This window comes from Grammomys surdaster, unplaced genomic scaffold (genome assembly GCF_004785775.1).
Source record: "Grammomys surdaster isolate TR1022 unplaced genomic scaffold, NIH_TR_1.0 126133, whole genome shotgun sequence".
Lineage (NCBI taxonomy): Eukaryota > Metazoa > Chordata > Mammalia > Rodentia > Muridae > Grammomys > Grammomys surdaster.
The window spans coordinates 5,357,758-5,374,427 of record NW_021620941.1 but is presented as its reverse complement, the minus strand read 5'-3'; the positions used below and the strand labels follow the sequence as shown (position 1 = coordinate 5,374,427).

Below are 16,670 nucleotides of genomic sequence, written 5' to 3'. Positions count from 1 at the left end.
TCTCTGTGAACAGCAGACAGCAGAGGTGACATGCTGGCAGTAGTTGTAGGGGTAGAAGTTGGAGATGACTGGAAGCATCAGACCTAAGTAGTTCCTGTGCGAAGGGGCAAAGGAAAGTGAGGCTGGTGAGGTGAGGTGAGGTGAGGTGAGGTGAGGTGAGGTGAGGTGAGGTGAGGTGAGGAAGGGCTTAGACTGGAACCTGGACAGTTCATACAAGTGATAGTGGTGTTCTCAGACCCCATGTGGATCCCAGTGCTAAGGTGGGATTAGTAGTTCTACTTGAACAGTGGTCATAAATAGCCAACTCTTTCCTAATGAGATGTTCTGGCTGGTGACTAATTAATGTTAATAAAGCTTAAGTTGGAGCCTGGTTGTGGTCATGGTGGTACTTGCCTTTAATCCTAACAGTTGGGGGAGGCAGAGGTAGCAGGATCTCTGAGTTTGAGGCCAGCCTGGTCTACAGAGAATTCCAAGGACAGTCATTGCTACACAGAGAACGCCTGTCCCCAAAAAAACCAGCCAGCAAACAAAAAGACCCAAGTAGTTTAGCACACAGTTCTTTCTGTGAGTTCCTTGAGAATTTTGAGAAAGGGGAAGTTGTTTTTTTTTTTGTTTTTTTTTTTTTAAAGACAGGAATGTATTCTGTAGACCAGGCTGGCCTCAAAAGTGATCTGTCTGTCTGCTGAGTGCTCGGATTGAAAGTGTGACTAGGCCTTGCTATCATTCTTTCTTTCTTTCTTTTGAATTCATTTAGTTTTGAGACAGAATCATGTTACATATATAGCCCAAGCAGGTCTTAAACTTGGGACCTTCCTGCCACAGTCTTCAAGTGCTGGGACTACAAACATGTACCACCACTCCCAACTAGAAGTACCTTCTCAGAAGTAATTTACTTGGCAGTGTTAGAGTTTGGCCCTGTTGCAGGTGCTTCAGCACATGAGGAGGAAGGGGTGGGAAGCATCCTTTGCTTTGTAAGCTAGTGTATTAAAGGGTGCAGGAGCAGCTGGGAGATGGTGAACATAGTGAGTGCTTTAGATAGTGCTACAACCTACAGAAAAGTAGACCAGGCAAGGGAGGCAGGTGTAGTGGCTGGAATGTGTTTGGTAAGGTCAAAGGAAGCCCAGCTGAGGGGTGATGCTTGAGCAAAACAAAATGGGCAGAACAGTTAATCTTCTGAAGGAAGGAAGTAGCTTACACAAGAGACTGGATTAGCTGAGACTGAGCCCCATAGAGCTTGGAGGCTGCTCTGAGATCTCCCGGAGGGGACTGGAAGCCACTGGGAGGCTTTGAGCTGAGTTGTGGCTCAATGAGCTTTGGGTTTTAAAAGATCACCTAACTGTAGTGTGAGAATTGACCCTGGGTAAGATTGAAAGCTAGAAATTGGGCTACAGTGAATGCCAGCAAGGACTGGAGATGGAACTCAGTGGTCAGCACTTGCTCAGAGAGCACAAGGCCGGGAGCTCCATCCCCAGCACTAACAATAAAGAGACAAATGTTTTCAGATAGCCACCATTCATCCTCTGCGTGGACTTGATTGTTAGCACACTTCAGACATCACTGCCAGCCAGATATGTAACTGATGTCCTTCTGGTCTTCTCTCTAATAATGCCCTGTCTTCAGCATTTCCCAAAAGTGAATTCAGCAATTCCAGGTAGTTCCCAGGAACCTCCCTGTAGAGAAGCCAGAGACTGTCATTGTGATTTTGACCTTTGGAAGAAGGTGGCTGACTCAGCTGAATTTCACCTTGCAGAGGAAAATAGATGCCTGCCCCCACAGCATCCACTTTGGATGTCATTAGTGTTCTCATACCTTGGGACTGCCCTGTATAAGTGCCTGGATAGTCAGTCCCTTGAAAATTAACAAGCAGTTGCCAGAGACTGTGATTGGGGATGGTGTCTGTCATCAGAGTTGCCAGTCTCCTATTGAAGCTGTAGGAGCAGAGCTGTTTCCGTGGTTATGGTACTTAGTACAACAAGGAAATGGGTGGGTCCTTTCTCTTGTTTGCTGACTCATTTTCACTCTGGGTTGATAGGGCCTGGAACCAGCTGCCCTCACCCCTTAGATCTTAGTCACCTATCTTGGGACACAAAGCCCCCACTAATCTATCCTGTCACTTGGGACTGTGACTTTGGGCGGTTTGGGGAATGTATCCACTACTGCTCGGAAGGAGCTGAACGTAAGGTACAGGAAGATCCGTTGTGTCCCGTAAGATGGCACTTACCCTTTGCATTTCAGTGTATGTATGCAAATGCTTCAGCCAGCCTGACTTCCTTCTGTGGCAGTGCAGAACCTGCCTCACGAATTATTAACAATGCAGCTGCCCTTGCCTTTACAGATAGAAACTGGGCCAAGACTGCATTCGTAGTCCCTTTTCATTTTTTGCCCCATCGTTGTTAATAGTCAGTTTGATTGTTGCCTCTCCCTAGAACAGTTAGTTCTTTCTTTTCCTCCTCTCTGTGTGTCTTTTAGCTAGGACTCAGGCTGTAGAAATAGTGCTATTGTGTTTTCAGTCTAGACTCGGAAGGGAAGTTTTACAGAGCAGAGTCTTCTGCCTACATGTGCCCCCGTTTCCATTGTCTGTCATGATCGTCTTCTGGCCTCCCTGCAGAGTAGGGATCATGTGTGGCCCTTACATCTGCGTTTGCAAAGGACACTTGTTAGTAGTAATATATTTATTTACCTCTTTGCCTCAGTGGGATGGCATTGGCCAGGCACCTTGCTGAGCTTTGTCTTTAAGAGAACTGTAAGAAAGCATTTCTCTTCTCACATTCTTTGGATAATGTGCCTTTGCTTTGGACCAGACTGGACTCGTGATATGAGGCAGGAGGAGTGTCTTCAGGCTGTAGTATTACTCCTCTGCCTTCTTATCCTAAGAGTCATCTGTATGACACCTCCATTCCTGATCCAGATGCCCGTGAATAAAAAAAGACAGGGTGTCCAGGTGGATTATTTTAGACAGATTCCCCCTAATTCATGCACTTTAAATAGCTCCCTGGAAATAAGAGCCAGCAACTAAAATGCTTAACTTTCATTGCCTGTAGCTCCATCCGTCACCCTGAATAAGCATCTCCTTCCTGTTTTCCACTTTCTACTGTGCTAGCCACACAGCCATATTCCTTCTGTACATTCTAGACACTGCCAACATGAACCACTTCCTGCCCCTACTGTCTCAGAGTTAGCCAAACATGAAAGTCCATGCAAGTGTGCAAGAACAGGCAGCTACTGCTGTCTTCAGTAACACTGGAGCCTAGAGGACATGAGGATTTAGTTAAAATATGCAGTATGAAATGCCGCCTGCGCCGATAGCTAGGGCATAAACATTTCTTGCCATTGCTCAGCAACTGGTTATCCCTGTAAAGCTTTTAGCTAGGCCCTTACATCTCTTGGGACAGACATATATCTACTTGCTTGCTTCATGGAAGTGTTTTGTGGAGGAGAGGATGGTTGTGAGCCAAGCAGAGACCTGGGGCTTAGCTGCTTGTGTGGAAGAGTGGCAGGAAGTGACATATACACTGCCTTTGGAGTGGCCCAGCCTCTTGGATTGGCTTGGCTCAGTGGAATGTTTATAGCAGTGTTGGAACTGGGGGAAGAAAGGGAAGTCAGGTCTTGGTCACTGTAGTGTTAGTGAGTTCCTTCCTGAGATGTGAGTAACTGTGGGTGGGACCAGTGTTGGAACCCTCCAGACAGGGCAGATGATTTGAAGTGTTAAAGATGCTCTTTGAAAAAGCTGGTCCCTGGTTATTGGAAGAGAAGTGAACACAGATTTAAGAGAGAGGTGCAGAGGAGTTGCCGTGCTTATTATTTCTCATCGATTGGGAAAAGGAGTTCACTTTGCTCAGTAAATAGAGCTTTGATGGATTCCCAGGATCCTTCAGGAGATGATCTGCTAAAATGACACTTTTTATTACTGTTCATAAACGGCACTCTCCAGGTACTGCTGGGATATTACACTTAAGCTGTGGGCAAACTTGCCAGTCCAGTGGCTCAGCCACCTAGCTGAGGGAGGCTGGTGCTTGGTGCCTCTTTTGTCAGTGGTACAGGGCTGGTCCTGTCCTCCTGGTTGAGGAGCTGGCTGTAAAAGTCAAAGAACAGTGGTGGGCAGGGTGCACTGCAGATCACCTCCCTGCTGGGAAGAGGGGAGGCTGTGGGATTTTCAAGGAGGATGTCAGGTTAAGGTGCCAAGGCCTAGCAAAGCTCCAGCACCCAGGAGTAAGGCCCAGATCTTCTGTAACTGTACTGGGGTCTAGAACAAGGAATCTATTCCTCCTAGCTTTAAAGGGACTGCAGCTTTGTAGCTGGTGGCAGCCACCCAGGTTGACTGCTATCTGCACTATTGTAGTTTTTATAATTTCCTTTCTCCTTGGCATGCTGTGGGTATTAATTATTTAAAAGTAACTGATTTCCCCCTAATATAAGTATCTAAGGATGTTCTCATTTTCATAAGAAAATGTTGATTACTTAGTTTCTTCATTCATTTTACTGTATGTAACAAGCAGGTCTATCGAGTACATGAGACAGGCCAGGCTCTGTGGTAGGCCTTGAGACTGTATGTGACAAAAGAGAAAAAGTCCTGCTCTGTTGGATTCTTACAACTCTTCATAAAGTAAAAAAAATGTATGGGATTTATTGAAGTCATAATTTTGGCTATTTTTTTTTTTGTTTAGTGATTTCTTTCAGACTTTTTTTTAAATTACTTTCATTATGTGTATGCATGTGTATCTGTGCCGGCATATACATAGGTGAGTGCAGTTGACTAGAGAAGCATCAGATCCCTGCAGAGATGCTATGAGCTGTCCAATGTAGGGATCCAAATTCAGGTCTTCTGTAAGAACAGTAAGTCCTCTTAACCACTGAGCGTCTCCCCAGCCCTTATAGAGATTTTAAATACACAAGTGTGCCTGTGTTGTAAGTATCCTGGTTCTATTCTTTCTTGGCAAGACAAAATAGGGTAACATAGGGATGGGGTAGCTTTGAGACTTTAGCACCCCTGTCCTGACCTCCTCCTCCCCCTTTCTTCTAGCCCTGCAGTCCTTCATCCGAGCCTACGCCACCTACCCCAAGGAGCTGAAGTCCATCTTCCATGTTCGCTCCCTACACCTTGGACATGTGGCTAAGAGTTTTGGACTAAGAGATGCTCCTAGAAACCTCAGTGTCTCTACTGTGAAGAAGGCAAGCTTAAAAAGGTAAGATGCGTTAGACCATGTGCAAGGTTCTGTTTACATTATCAAGTGAGCTCATGTGGAAAACTGGCCTTCGAGAGTGTGTGTGTGTGTGTGTGTGTGTGTGTGTGTGTGTGTGTGTGTGATAAATTACCACTAGTGTTTGCCTGTCTTCAGTACAGAAGCGCTTGGAACAAGAGGAAACATCATCCCTAATCCCACAAAAATTCAGTTAGATACAAACGTGATGGGGATTACTAAACAGAAAGCAGAAAGACAGGTCTGCTGTCTTCACGTCCCACTAGAGTAACTTGGGAGGTTTCTAGTGCATTCCATATCATTAGCTCTGGTGCTGAGTTTTGCAGAGTTGAAAGCACAGACCCTTCCCCTTTCCACCAAAAAGCGCACATCTAGGTGTGAGATTGCTTTGTCCAAGGAATCTTTGGGACGAGAATGTCAGGGTAAGCAAAACTGACCTTTGGGGTCAGTTGTCCTGAGTCCCCTGTGTCAGGAACTAGGGTTGTCCTTGAGCCCAGTCCCACAGTCCTGACCTGAGTTAATGATTGTTCAGCAAACTGTCTGTATTGTCTGCTTTCTCTCCTTAAGGAATGGTGTTCTTTCAGCAGCAGGCTTAGCCTCCAAACATAGCCTGAGCACTAGAGACCCCCAGAGTGCTCTGTAGGAGTTTTAGGGTAGAGGTCACCTTTGTTGAATAACTTGAGTGGGAGCAACACAGTGAGTGGCAGAGTATAGAAACTTTTCTTCCCTTGCCCAGACTTTGGTGTAGATTCCTTGAGTGCTCTGGGTACTTACTGCGTTGTGTGCCGTTTTTCTGCATGTCAGTTGCAGATGCTACCACATTCCTGGCCTGACCTGGAGGTTAGGCAGCCTCATGCTTTGCTGCTGTTCCCACACTGTCTGTCCTGCTCCCTTTACCAGGAAGCACTCATTGCCTCCAGCCTGGTCAGCACCTAGCTTCAGGAGGAAGAGAGGCTGCCCAGTTTAGGGTAGTGGTCTTAGAGTCAGGGGCCTCAGACTTCACTTCCAGCTACGCTCTGATGGGGTCCTGGGAAGCAGATCACTTAAGTGGCAACATTGACGTTACCATGAGAAGCCACTGGGGAGAGAAGAATCACTACCCCATGTCTCAGCTGACCCTAGCTAGCAGATGGGCATCAAGACCACTATACCCCTGTGAGCAGCTGATTGAACAGGGCTTTATTCAAGAAAGAATGGGCTGATTAGCTGCTAAAGAGCATGTAAGATGGTATGGGGCAGCCTTTGATGTCTAGCTGGCACAGCAGGGAGCCAGGCAGTGAGTGACAGCAGTGTGTCACAGGATTACTCTTGAGTGGCTATGCCACTCTCTGTTGTTACCATGTCACCACTGTGGAACAGCCCTTTTCTGCTGTGCCCTTATTTTGAAGGCATTTCTCACCACACATCCCGCCCCTGGCTTTCTAACACAGATGGGCACTGAGGAGACAGTAGGTACCTTTTTGTATTGGGAAAGTGTTGTCACTCCTGGAAGAGAAGTGACTTTGCAGCTAATCTGCAAATGCACTGTATAATTGTGGCCAGGGTGAGTGGCAGGAAGAACCTGACAGATTGTCCACACTTGTTCATCAGGACTCAAGCAAATGCCAGTTGCTGCTTTTTGAGGACTGCAAAGAAAAGTCTGTTAAACTCCACAAGGTACAAAGAGTTAGGCCTGCTGTGGCCATGCTTACTATTCTGAGCTGAACGTCTTCCCTAAAATCTGTCGTGTGCAGATGAGTGCAATAGGGGCGGCCACTAAGTTCTCAGTGCTCTGCTTCCCAGTTCTGCTTCCTGCTGTGCTTAAACCCATGATGTCTGCTAGCTAAGTCGAGCCAGCTGCGAGCCTGTCGTCTTCAGATGGGAAACCCAATGCTCGTCAGGTGTGAGCCAAGGGCAGGCAGAGCAGGGCACTCCCATGCAGTGGCAAAGGGTTTTGTCTCTTGTGTACATGGCCTCTTTCCTTCACCCATCCACTTCTCAGAACAAGGAGATAAGTAACGTCTCTAAATGAGATCCTAGCAGTCAGGTCTCTGTTAGGATCAGCTTCCCGACCCTCTGCTTCAGTTCTGAAAGGAACAGTGAGCATCTCTCTACACATAAGGAGTACAGTCAGTCACAAAACCTTTCCTGGCACCTACACACAAACCTGTCAAAACAGTCCCCACCCCAAACATCTACACAGATGCTGTTGGTAAAATATTGAATGCCCCCCTCAGCAACATTCGTCACAAAAACAGCAGTTCCCGGGAAGCAAAAGTGGTAACATAGTCCTCTAAAATTGCCGTCTTTCCTGGAGACATGGGGGCTCAGGCCTGTCTGCTGCACAAGATCAGTTGGACTGTTGGCCAAGGTGTCTGTCTGGGCACGCATTGGTGACGTGAGTCCAGGGACATGCTTTGTGAGGGCCATAATTCCTTCTCACTTGGTGGGAAATGATTCCAAAATGACAAAGCCAATGTCGCTGATGGTGTGGAAAGGTGACTGCAGTTTTTAAATTCCCTGCCTTGTGTGAAATATTTCATACGCCCAGTGCCACTTTCCCAAGATGGTTCTCTCAGGTTCTTCACACCTCCAGTGTGGTCATCAGCGACAGCGTAATCAGAATCCAACCTCTTGTTCCTGTTAAAGCTCATCTCCTTTACAATTAATTAGAGGAATGGCAGTCTCAGTTAACTGTTCTTAAATCATTTTATTTGACCTGTATCAGTTCTCTGAACCCATCCTCGGCAGAGTGTTACTAGCTCCCATTTTACCAACAAGGCAAGCATTCCAAAGCCTCCTTTTCTGGCCCTTCCTAGATCTGGCTGTGCTTGGTCAGGGAGAACATGCTGAGGGCTGGCTTTACCTGGCCAATGCAGCACAGCCAGCCAGGCATTTCCTTAACCTCCACACTTCTAAAGCCCCACAAGTTTGTCACGTCTCAAAATAGTAAACATCCCTTCCGGAAATCACACGTGACAGTCAATTACTTGTGGACAGACTTACCCCTCCCTGAATCAGCACAAACGCCTCATCTCATCGCTGGAGTTCACTGGCTTGGGGCACTTTTCATGTTAACAGCCTTCAGTGTGCTGTGGCATTGTAAACAGCCAGTAAGTGCTCACCCCAGGTGACTGCTTTAGCCTTTGGTGTTAGTTCTGTTTGTTCCCCATTAGCTGTCCCCCTTGCCCTCCCCTTCTAAAGTCTATCAAAGTGTCGTATGGAGGGTAGGCTAAGTTGCTTGCATGCTGTGTGTGCCCAAAGGCACACACAAAGAACTGTACCTCAACTCTCATGCCTCTTGAAGGAAGACACTTGAGCTACATGCTGTCCATCATTGTGGAGACAAACCAGATGCTGAGTATGAAGCATTGCTTCAGTGTTGGAAGAAACAAGCATTTAGCCATTATGCCGATGGCCTTGTGACTTATCTAGGCCTTTCTGCTGGCCTCCAGTATCCAAGATTCCTGAGGCTAAGGACCAGATTATATATGGAAGTAGCTGCAACCTTCCAGCACTCTGGAACAACCTTGAAAGCAGATCAGGTCCCCTGAAGATGAGCACTAAGAAGCTGCAGCTGCATCACCCTGTGAAGCATATCCTCATCATTAGGAGCCGCTTGCCTGCCAATTTTTACGTGGCATTTACAACCTCCCTAATATCACTTAATTAGCTGAAGGAAAACCTGGAATCTTGCCCATTGTGAATTTTTTCTCAATTTCTTTGAGCCAGTTATTCTGCAAAAAACAGATTGGCCAAATGTGAGATGAGAGACTGGGCACAACCATTAGAAGTGTGAGGCTTTTTCCATGCGTGTCTACTGCACCTGAGTTGTGCTCTCCTGGTCTGTCTTGCAGCACATACAGCCTTGGTCCCTTGGGCCTCCTTGACTCCATCTCTTCCCTCGGCTTCTAAAGCTCTGTGTTTATGAGTATCACTCCTGGCTGCTGACTTCTTCTGAGGTTCTGGTCTCTTTCCATGCCTTCTGTGGCCACTGCTGTGCAGACAGCTCCCACTCCCCCTCTTAACCCACGCAGCCCTAACTTAGAGCCTTTGGTGACATCCTGCTGTCACTTTCAAGACCTGGGGCTGTCATGGCCCTCCCCCACTCCTCTCAGACCTGCCTGAGCAGACAGATGGCCTCACTTGTTCTGACAGTGGCACAGTCAGTTCTATGTGTGGATTTTTCTGAGGTGCCTCAGTAGCAGCTCCCGTCAGGCTTTTCGTTGTTCACTGTGCCTGCAACACACTCTTGGCGGCACAGTAGGTACAATGGAAGTGCTTTGGATTAGGTGGGTAGTCATTCTGGAACTCTGAGGGAAACGAGCTGTTCTACTGTGAAGGGAGGTGAACTCAGTTACTGTTCAGTGAACTGTGAAGATGACCAACCATACCTGGAGGAACCATCATCTTTCAGAGCTCTTTGTGCCAGGTGGCACCCCTTCTGTGTGGAAAAGAGTGAGGCTAGACTACCCTCAAGTTACCACTAGTCTCCTAGCAAGATCAGCTCAGTCCAGCTTCCTCTTGCATGCTTGGCCTCCCAGGTGAGAGTGTAGAGTAAAGCAGGCAAGCTACTGTCGCGGTCGTTTTACCCACTCGTCCAAGGCCAGAATTCAGTCTCATTTGAGCACCGGGCGCCCCCCCCCCGCCGCGGGGCGGCACCACTAGCAAGAACTGTGGGGACACACAAATGTGGATAAAAAAAAGAGTCTACTACTAAAGTCTGCTGGGGAGCACCATGAAAAACCCAAGTGCCCAGGCCCCACCCCAGAGACCACGGTTGAGTCACAGAGAGCGACATAGAGATGACAACAGACTTGACTTGGGGACTGAAAAGGGTGTCCTTAACAGTGTGACAGGCAGGTACCACTAGTGTCTGTGCCACAGAACTAAGGGCAGAAGAGCTATGCAAGGGGCCTTTGGCCAGGCAGTAGACATGCAAGTGCAGGCTGGGTGTTCGTCCATCAAGATGGCTGAATGAGTGAGTGGGCTCTTCTGGACAGAGAATGTTAACAACACAGGGCACTGGCCCTACCTGTTATAAGCTCACAGTATATTCACAGGCCCATCCAAATAGACGGGCCACCTGGGCCCTCCTCTCTCTGCAGCTCCAGTACTGTATGCCCTACTGCCCTAGACTCTGGGGTAATTACAGCTCTGCACACGCAACCTTTACATCTGCCCTCTTTGTTCCTATCACTGTTTTTTTTTTCTATGTGACATTGTGCAATTACTAGCTTTCTGCCTCCTTGTGGAACAAACACACCCTTATCCGAACCCAGCTAATGAGGCGATTAGGGGGAATTCACAGTGACCTTGAGCTTCCTCCACACCTGAGTCACCTGCAGACAGCAGGAGCCATAGGGTATGCTTTCTGTCACACAGTCAGGGCTGACAACAAAGAGCAGGAACCCAGTCAGCCTCTCCTGGGAGGGTTGGAGATGGTGATGTTTGTTGCTGAAGTCATCCAAGCACTGGAATTGGAAGCTGTAGCTGGTCTCGAAAACTGGCCACCCCAGGTGAGGCAGCATCAGCAGGAGAGTGGTTCTCATTAAACACTGCCTCCTCTGCCGGACTTTGCTCCTGTCATTTGGAAAGTCGAGAGCATGATAGCCCTAGCCCCCTCCCTGCTGCCTGCAGTTTACTTTTCTTCACCCTAAAAGCCCTCCCCCACTCCTGCCAAGCACCTCTGCAGTAGGAGGGTGTACACCCCACCCCTCACTCACTCAATCTGTTCTCCAGAGACCAAGACCTTCCATTCTGATTTTGACCTGTATGAATGGTCTCCCCTTATTCTGGCCCTGAACTCCTATAAGTAGCAGTCTGAAAAAATAAGATTAACTTGTTGACCCTCAAGAAGAGGGTGCTGCAGTGTATGGTGGAGTACACCTTTAATCCTAGCAGAGTCTAGTGGATTTCTATGAGTTCAAGTCCGACCTGGTCTAAATAGTGAGTTTCAGGAGAACCAGAGCTCTGCAGAGAAGTCCTGTTTCAAAAAGCCAAAGTGGGTGGGGCCATTGAGAGCCAGCCTTGCAGGTCACCAGTGTGCTACACTCAGCATGTGAAGTGTGAACTGTTTGACAGCAGCAGGGGCATCTCTCCTGAGCACTCATGCTCTGTGCCAAGCTGATTCTCTTGTACACTTTATCCTGTGGAGGCCCATCCTCTGCTGAAGTGATGGTTGTTTCTAGAGTCACTCTTGAGCTAAGTAACGAGTACGTAACATTGTAAAGGGGACTGTACTTTACTCCCTCTCCCTCCCCCTCCCTCTCTCCTCACCTTCTCTCTCTCTTCCCCTCTGTGTCTTCCAGCTCTGTGTGTGTCTGTGGCATTGGTTCTTTCCGTCCACTGTCCGTGGGTTCAGGGCAGTGACTGAATTCGTCCGTAGGCTTGTATAGCAAGCCCCTTTATCCAGGAAGCCAATTTTCCAGTCCAAAGGGACTTTTTTTTTTTTAAATGTGAGGTCATTCTTTGTGTAACCAAAGAAATGGACTTAGAGCAAGAGACAAGGCTGTATATAGAACAAGTGAGCTTTATGGCTTTGCTCGTGGGGTAACCAGCAACAGGCCTGTAAAGAGATACTCGTGAGTAAAGTCTGGCTCTGAAGTGGTGTCAGTTTCTGTGTATGCAGAGCTCAGAAGGTACCATAGGTAGCCTGAGTCTAGAGTTGGCCCTTCCTGGATAGTCCTAACCCCTAGCATTTGGTGACAGCCTGTCCATAAGTGGGAGGGGCAGCAGCTCATCAGCTAGCGGAGGAGGGAACTGAATGCCTTGCCTGCAGTGCAGTGTGAAGCTAAGAGTGCACAGGAGCCAATTCCCCTTTTTGATCTACAATGGCCTGACCTTCATCTCTTTAACATTCTTCTGATGAGTGGTGTGGCCTGTACTTCAGTAATCTCTGTATCTCAGGCTTGCCAAGGGCTTGCCACTTTGAGGGATGCCCACTCCATGGTAGCCCCAGCTTGCCATTAGAGTTTCCAAAAACAGGCTATGATTCCCACCAGTTGTTCTCTGTGAGACTCACTCGGATGTCATGTGTGCACCATCTGCATACAACAGTGACTTGTTAGTGACACCAATCAACCAGTCCCTTGCCCACAGGAGGCTACATATCAGATGGTGGCCCTTACCTCCTCCCCTTTATACCGTCTGTCCCATATTATCCCTACTAAGAATACTCCTCTGCACCGTGAAAACCATTCGCATATATAGTAGAGACTGCCCAGCACAGGGCCGAGGTGGGCACTTCTGGCGATACACCTCATGATGTCTATAGGAGCTCTGACTCCATGTCCACCACAACCAGGGACGGGCCCTATCCTCAGATGATCTACCGTCATCCTCCTGTGTCTGCAGATGAGGCTGCCTGAAGCTCCACTGCTGACAGCAGGGTGGACCTGGGATCTCTCTGAAGGCTTCCAAGTCCAGATCGGGTCTGGCTAACCCAACCTGATGTTTGCACACATGAGAGCTCCTTCTCATTACTTTCAAGGTAAGGGCCTCATATCTGTCCAGCTTGAAGGTCGCCTTCTGAACCTGTCCTTGGGGCCCAGTAGGGCATTATGCTGTCCTCCCTCTAAAATGTAATAGATGCACTCAGGGTATCACCTAGATCACAAACAGAAATGTTAGATGGGAGGCCCAGAGGGCTGATCCCTCAGGTTGGGGTCGAGGGTTCTGCTGTTAAGCTGGTCAATCTTGGTATTCTCAGAATCTAACCATAGCAGTTTTAAATATGTTTGTTTTCCAGGGCTACCCAATACTTATCCTCCTTAACAGTGATTCATAATATTTTTAAAGAGAACTGAAATAACACCAACTTCCATGCTTCTGCTGCTTGTCGTCTCTACTCAAGCCCTTTCCGAACTCGCTGCTGACTTTGAGTTGTCAGCTAGATGAGTACCTGAGCTGGGCTCCAAGCACTGCTAGCAGATTCTGTTCTTCTCCCCACGCCCCAGCATGGCCACCTGATGCTCAAGGTCCATGCCTGAGGGCTGAAAAGTCTTCTAAGAGTTTTGGACTCCTGGGCTTAGAAAGCTCAGGGTTCCTCTCACCTGAGGACTCTAGTTCAGCACTTCCTCTGAGTCACCTGACAGGGCTCCTCCACTCCCACATAGTGCAGAAGCCCTAGTTTCAGTTGGCTTTTGCCAGTTTCCACACCTCACACTCCCAACATTGGCCTGCTTCTAGCTGAGGACTCCAAGTTCTGTTCCATTCTTCAGTAGCCTTGTTTTTTGACAGAAGCTGAATGTTCAGGTGTCCTGGTTCCATTTCTATTACTGTGATAAATACCATGATCTAAAGCAACTTGGGGGGTGAAAGAGTTTGTTTCAGCCTATAGTTTTAGAGTCCATCCCTCAGGGATATCAGGACAGGAACCTAGAGTGAGGAAGTGAAGCAGAGACCATGAAGTAATCCTGACTTGCTTCTCATGGCTCGCTCAGCCTGCCTTTTCATACCTCGCTGGGCCGCCTGCCCGAAGTGACATTGCCCACAGTGAACTGGGCCCTCCCCCATCAGTCATTAGTCAAATACTCACACAGACTTGCCCACAGGCCGATTTGGCAGAGATTTTTTTGAATTGTGTGAGATTCCCTCTTCCCACATAACTATAGCCTGTATTAAGTTGACAAAATGCTAACCAGCACACATTGCTTAGGACTGACTTCTGTCTGCAGTAGGGCTCATGGTGACATAGAAACTAGACTTAGTTGGATCCTGAGAGTCAAAGATGAAATCTTCAGTGGTTGGGTTGCCAGTCAACATCTCTGCCCATACAACTCAAAGCTGGGCCTGGATATGCTGCCTCTCCTTCCAACCTGGTGACTTTAACAAGTTAGATGTTAAATGGCATGCTCCCCTTCAGGAGGCAAGCTGATCCTCCCATGCTGGCTGCTGCTTCGCCTGAGTTTCCTGCTGTACTAGGAGGAGGTGCTCCCTTCTCTTTCTTTCTGTTGTCTAAAAGCAAACAGAGCCCAGAGGAAATAAGACTGCCATTTCATCCTCAGTTCATCCAGGTACAGTGGAGAAACTTGTAGTCAACCTGTTGTCACCTGAGGTCACTACTGCCTTCTGGATTGTTTATGTAGATTCAGAGTTTTCCGGATTAGAAAGCAGGAAAGATTGGAAAGGAAGAATCATTCCTTGGGCATCTTAATTACAGTGCAACAGAAGAAGGCTTGAGAAATCAAATAAGTGAGGCCAAAAAGCAGTGAAGTTTTCAAAAGTAGAAAAATCAAAATTCTTTGAGATTTTGGCATAGAATAAATTATACCTGTTTCCTGTAAACAGAATATACTGATTTTTCCCCTCATTATTAAAAGAACACACGCCTATTTTATAAACTAAAAGCCAGAAGTTACACAGAAACAGTCCAAGGTTAGTTTGGACTTAACTGTTTAGTGTTATGGGTGACTCTTGGGAAGAAATGGTTAAATTCATGCCATAAAGCAACATGAAAGCAAGGTGGAGTTCAAACAGTAGTCATCAAGAAGTATGCTTGAGTGGTTTTAAATTTTTAAAACAAGACCAGGTGTACTAGCCTTTAATCCCAGCTCTCAGAAGGCAGAGGGAAGCAGATCTCTGTGAGTTTGAGGCCATCCTGGTCTACAAAGAGAGTCCAGAACAGCCAGGGCTCTGTCACACAAAGAAAATCCTGTCACAAAAAAAGAGGAAGACAAAAAAAAATCTTAAAGGCTTTGCTGTGCCATGACCCTAAAGCTATTTTTTTTTTAAATAATAAGAAATAGTGATTTTAAATGGCTCTTTTCCTGTTGTGAGCTGGGTGTGGTGGCAAGCACCTTTCATCCCAGCACTTGGGAGGCAGAGGCAGGTGGATCTCTGAGTTCAGGTGAGCCTGGTCCACAGAGTGAATTCCAGGATAGCCAGGGCTACACAGAGAAAGAAACCCCGTCTTGAAAAAACATAACATACATGAATAAGTGACTATAATAAATTATATCCTGTAAAAGAATGCTGTGAGCAAAGTCCTGGGTTAAATTGCTTTTTGCCTAGGCTGCCTGTTGAGTTTGCAGATAAAGTTGAGAGGTGACTGTGAAGTGCTTCCTTCAGGGATCCCGATGGCAATGGGGATGATTACTAGTTAAGCTGACTGCTCTACTGGCAGTGTGAGTAGCACCTGCCTGTCCTGCTGAATAATCTAGCCTGGTGAACAGGGTCTTCACCCTTCACTGCGAGAAAGTTCCCTGCAGTTAGATAAACTGATCTGTTACTTGGTAACCACAAGATTTCCACAATGGATGCTCAAGAAGCCTGAGTCAGAAGGTCCACCCAGGTATTTGGAGGGCTAGAAAGTTGGCAGGATTCTGAGACAACGACAGCTTGTCAGGAGGCATGAATGCCGGATGGGTGCTTGGGCTTCGAGGGTTTCACCTTCCCATCTGTACTGCACCTTCTCGGCTATGGGCCTAAGAACAAAGGAGAAAATTGGGAGCTGGCCATGGGAGAAGTGCATCCTGTTGGCATGGCTTTTGTGACAGCAGTAAGGCCCTGCTAGGACAGGGTTGCCCACTTAGTAGCAGCCTGAATTGGAATGTATAGGTACCTGCTTGTTTGCTGCGTAAGTGGGCCCTGGGTTTGTGTGAGATGCTAGGAATGTGACAGTGATTCATGAAGGTGAGCAGGACAACCTGTGCCTGCTAAACATACACTGCCCCTGAGCCACCCCAGCCCCAAGACACACTTCCTAGAGTCTGCCTCTGGCAGTGTGGCCCAGAGCTTACCCAGATCTGCCCCACCCAGCTCTCTGCCTGAGATCAGAGGTATTCTGGCACCTTGAAGGGATCCTGTGGGGTGTGCTGTCACTGCCAGCTGAAGGCATGGTTGTGGCGCTCTGAGCCACTTCCCACAGGCTGCGCTTGCTCTGTAGGCAGCTCATGGATCAGTCACCAGAGAAGAGTTTGTTTATTATTGTGTACAGTGATGGCAAAAGCAAGTACTTTTGCTCGGGAGAGTATTGTGAGTGAAATTTTGCATATCTTGAAACTCAGATTGTTAAATTTAAAATTATACACATTGTGAGTACCTACTTCAAACAAGAGGGAAGAAAAGGCATCCCTTCCTGTCATAACCTTTCGTTCTGTCATGTAACCTGACTAAAAATAAGCTACACGTATGGGAACTTGCAGCACTTGCTATGGAACAAGGCAGTGCTTCCAGCAAGTACCTGGTCTAGCTCCACATGCACAGGCCTGGAAGCTCAGCCGGCAGCCTTAAAGGACATGCACTCCATGTGAGTTCAAGTTCAGGGTCAGCGCTGTTGCTCACTAGAAAGTGGGAGCAGGGGCCTGGAGAGACGGCTCAGTGGTTAAGAGCACTGACTCCTCTTCTAGAGGTCCTGAGTTCAGTTCTCAGCAACTACATGGTGGCTCACAGCCATCTGTAGTGGGATCTGATGCCCTCTTCTGGTGTGTCTGAAGACAGCTGCGGTGTACTCATATAAATAAAAAATATATAAATCTTTAAGAGAGGGAG

The 16,670-nt window shown here is 47.6% G+C and overlaps 1 protein-coding gene across 1 annotated transcript in view; it reads left to right on the top strand.

The window, feature by feature from the left end:
* Window positions 1-16,670, top strand: part of Ddx31 (DEAD-box helicase 31) — a 66,165-nt gene that overhangs the window by 47,004 nt on the left and 2,491 nt on the right. The window contains exon 19 of the mRNA XM_028757139.1: window positions 5,021-5,183. Within this exon, the coding sequence (XP_028612972.1) occupies window positions 5,021-5,183 (163 nt within the window). The remainder of the gene's footprint in view (window positions 1-5,020; window positions 5,184-16,670) is intronic.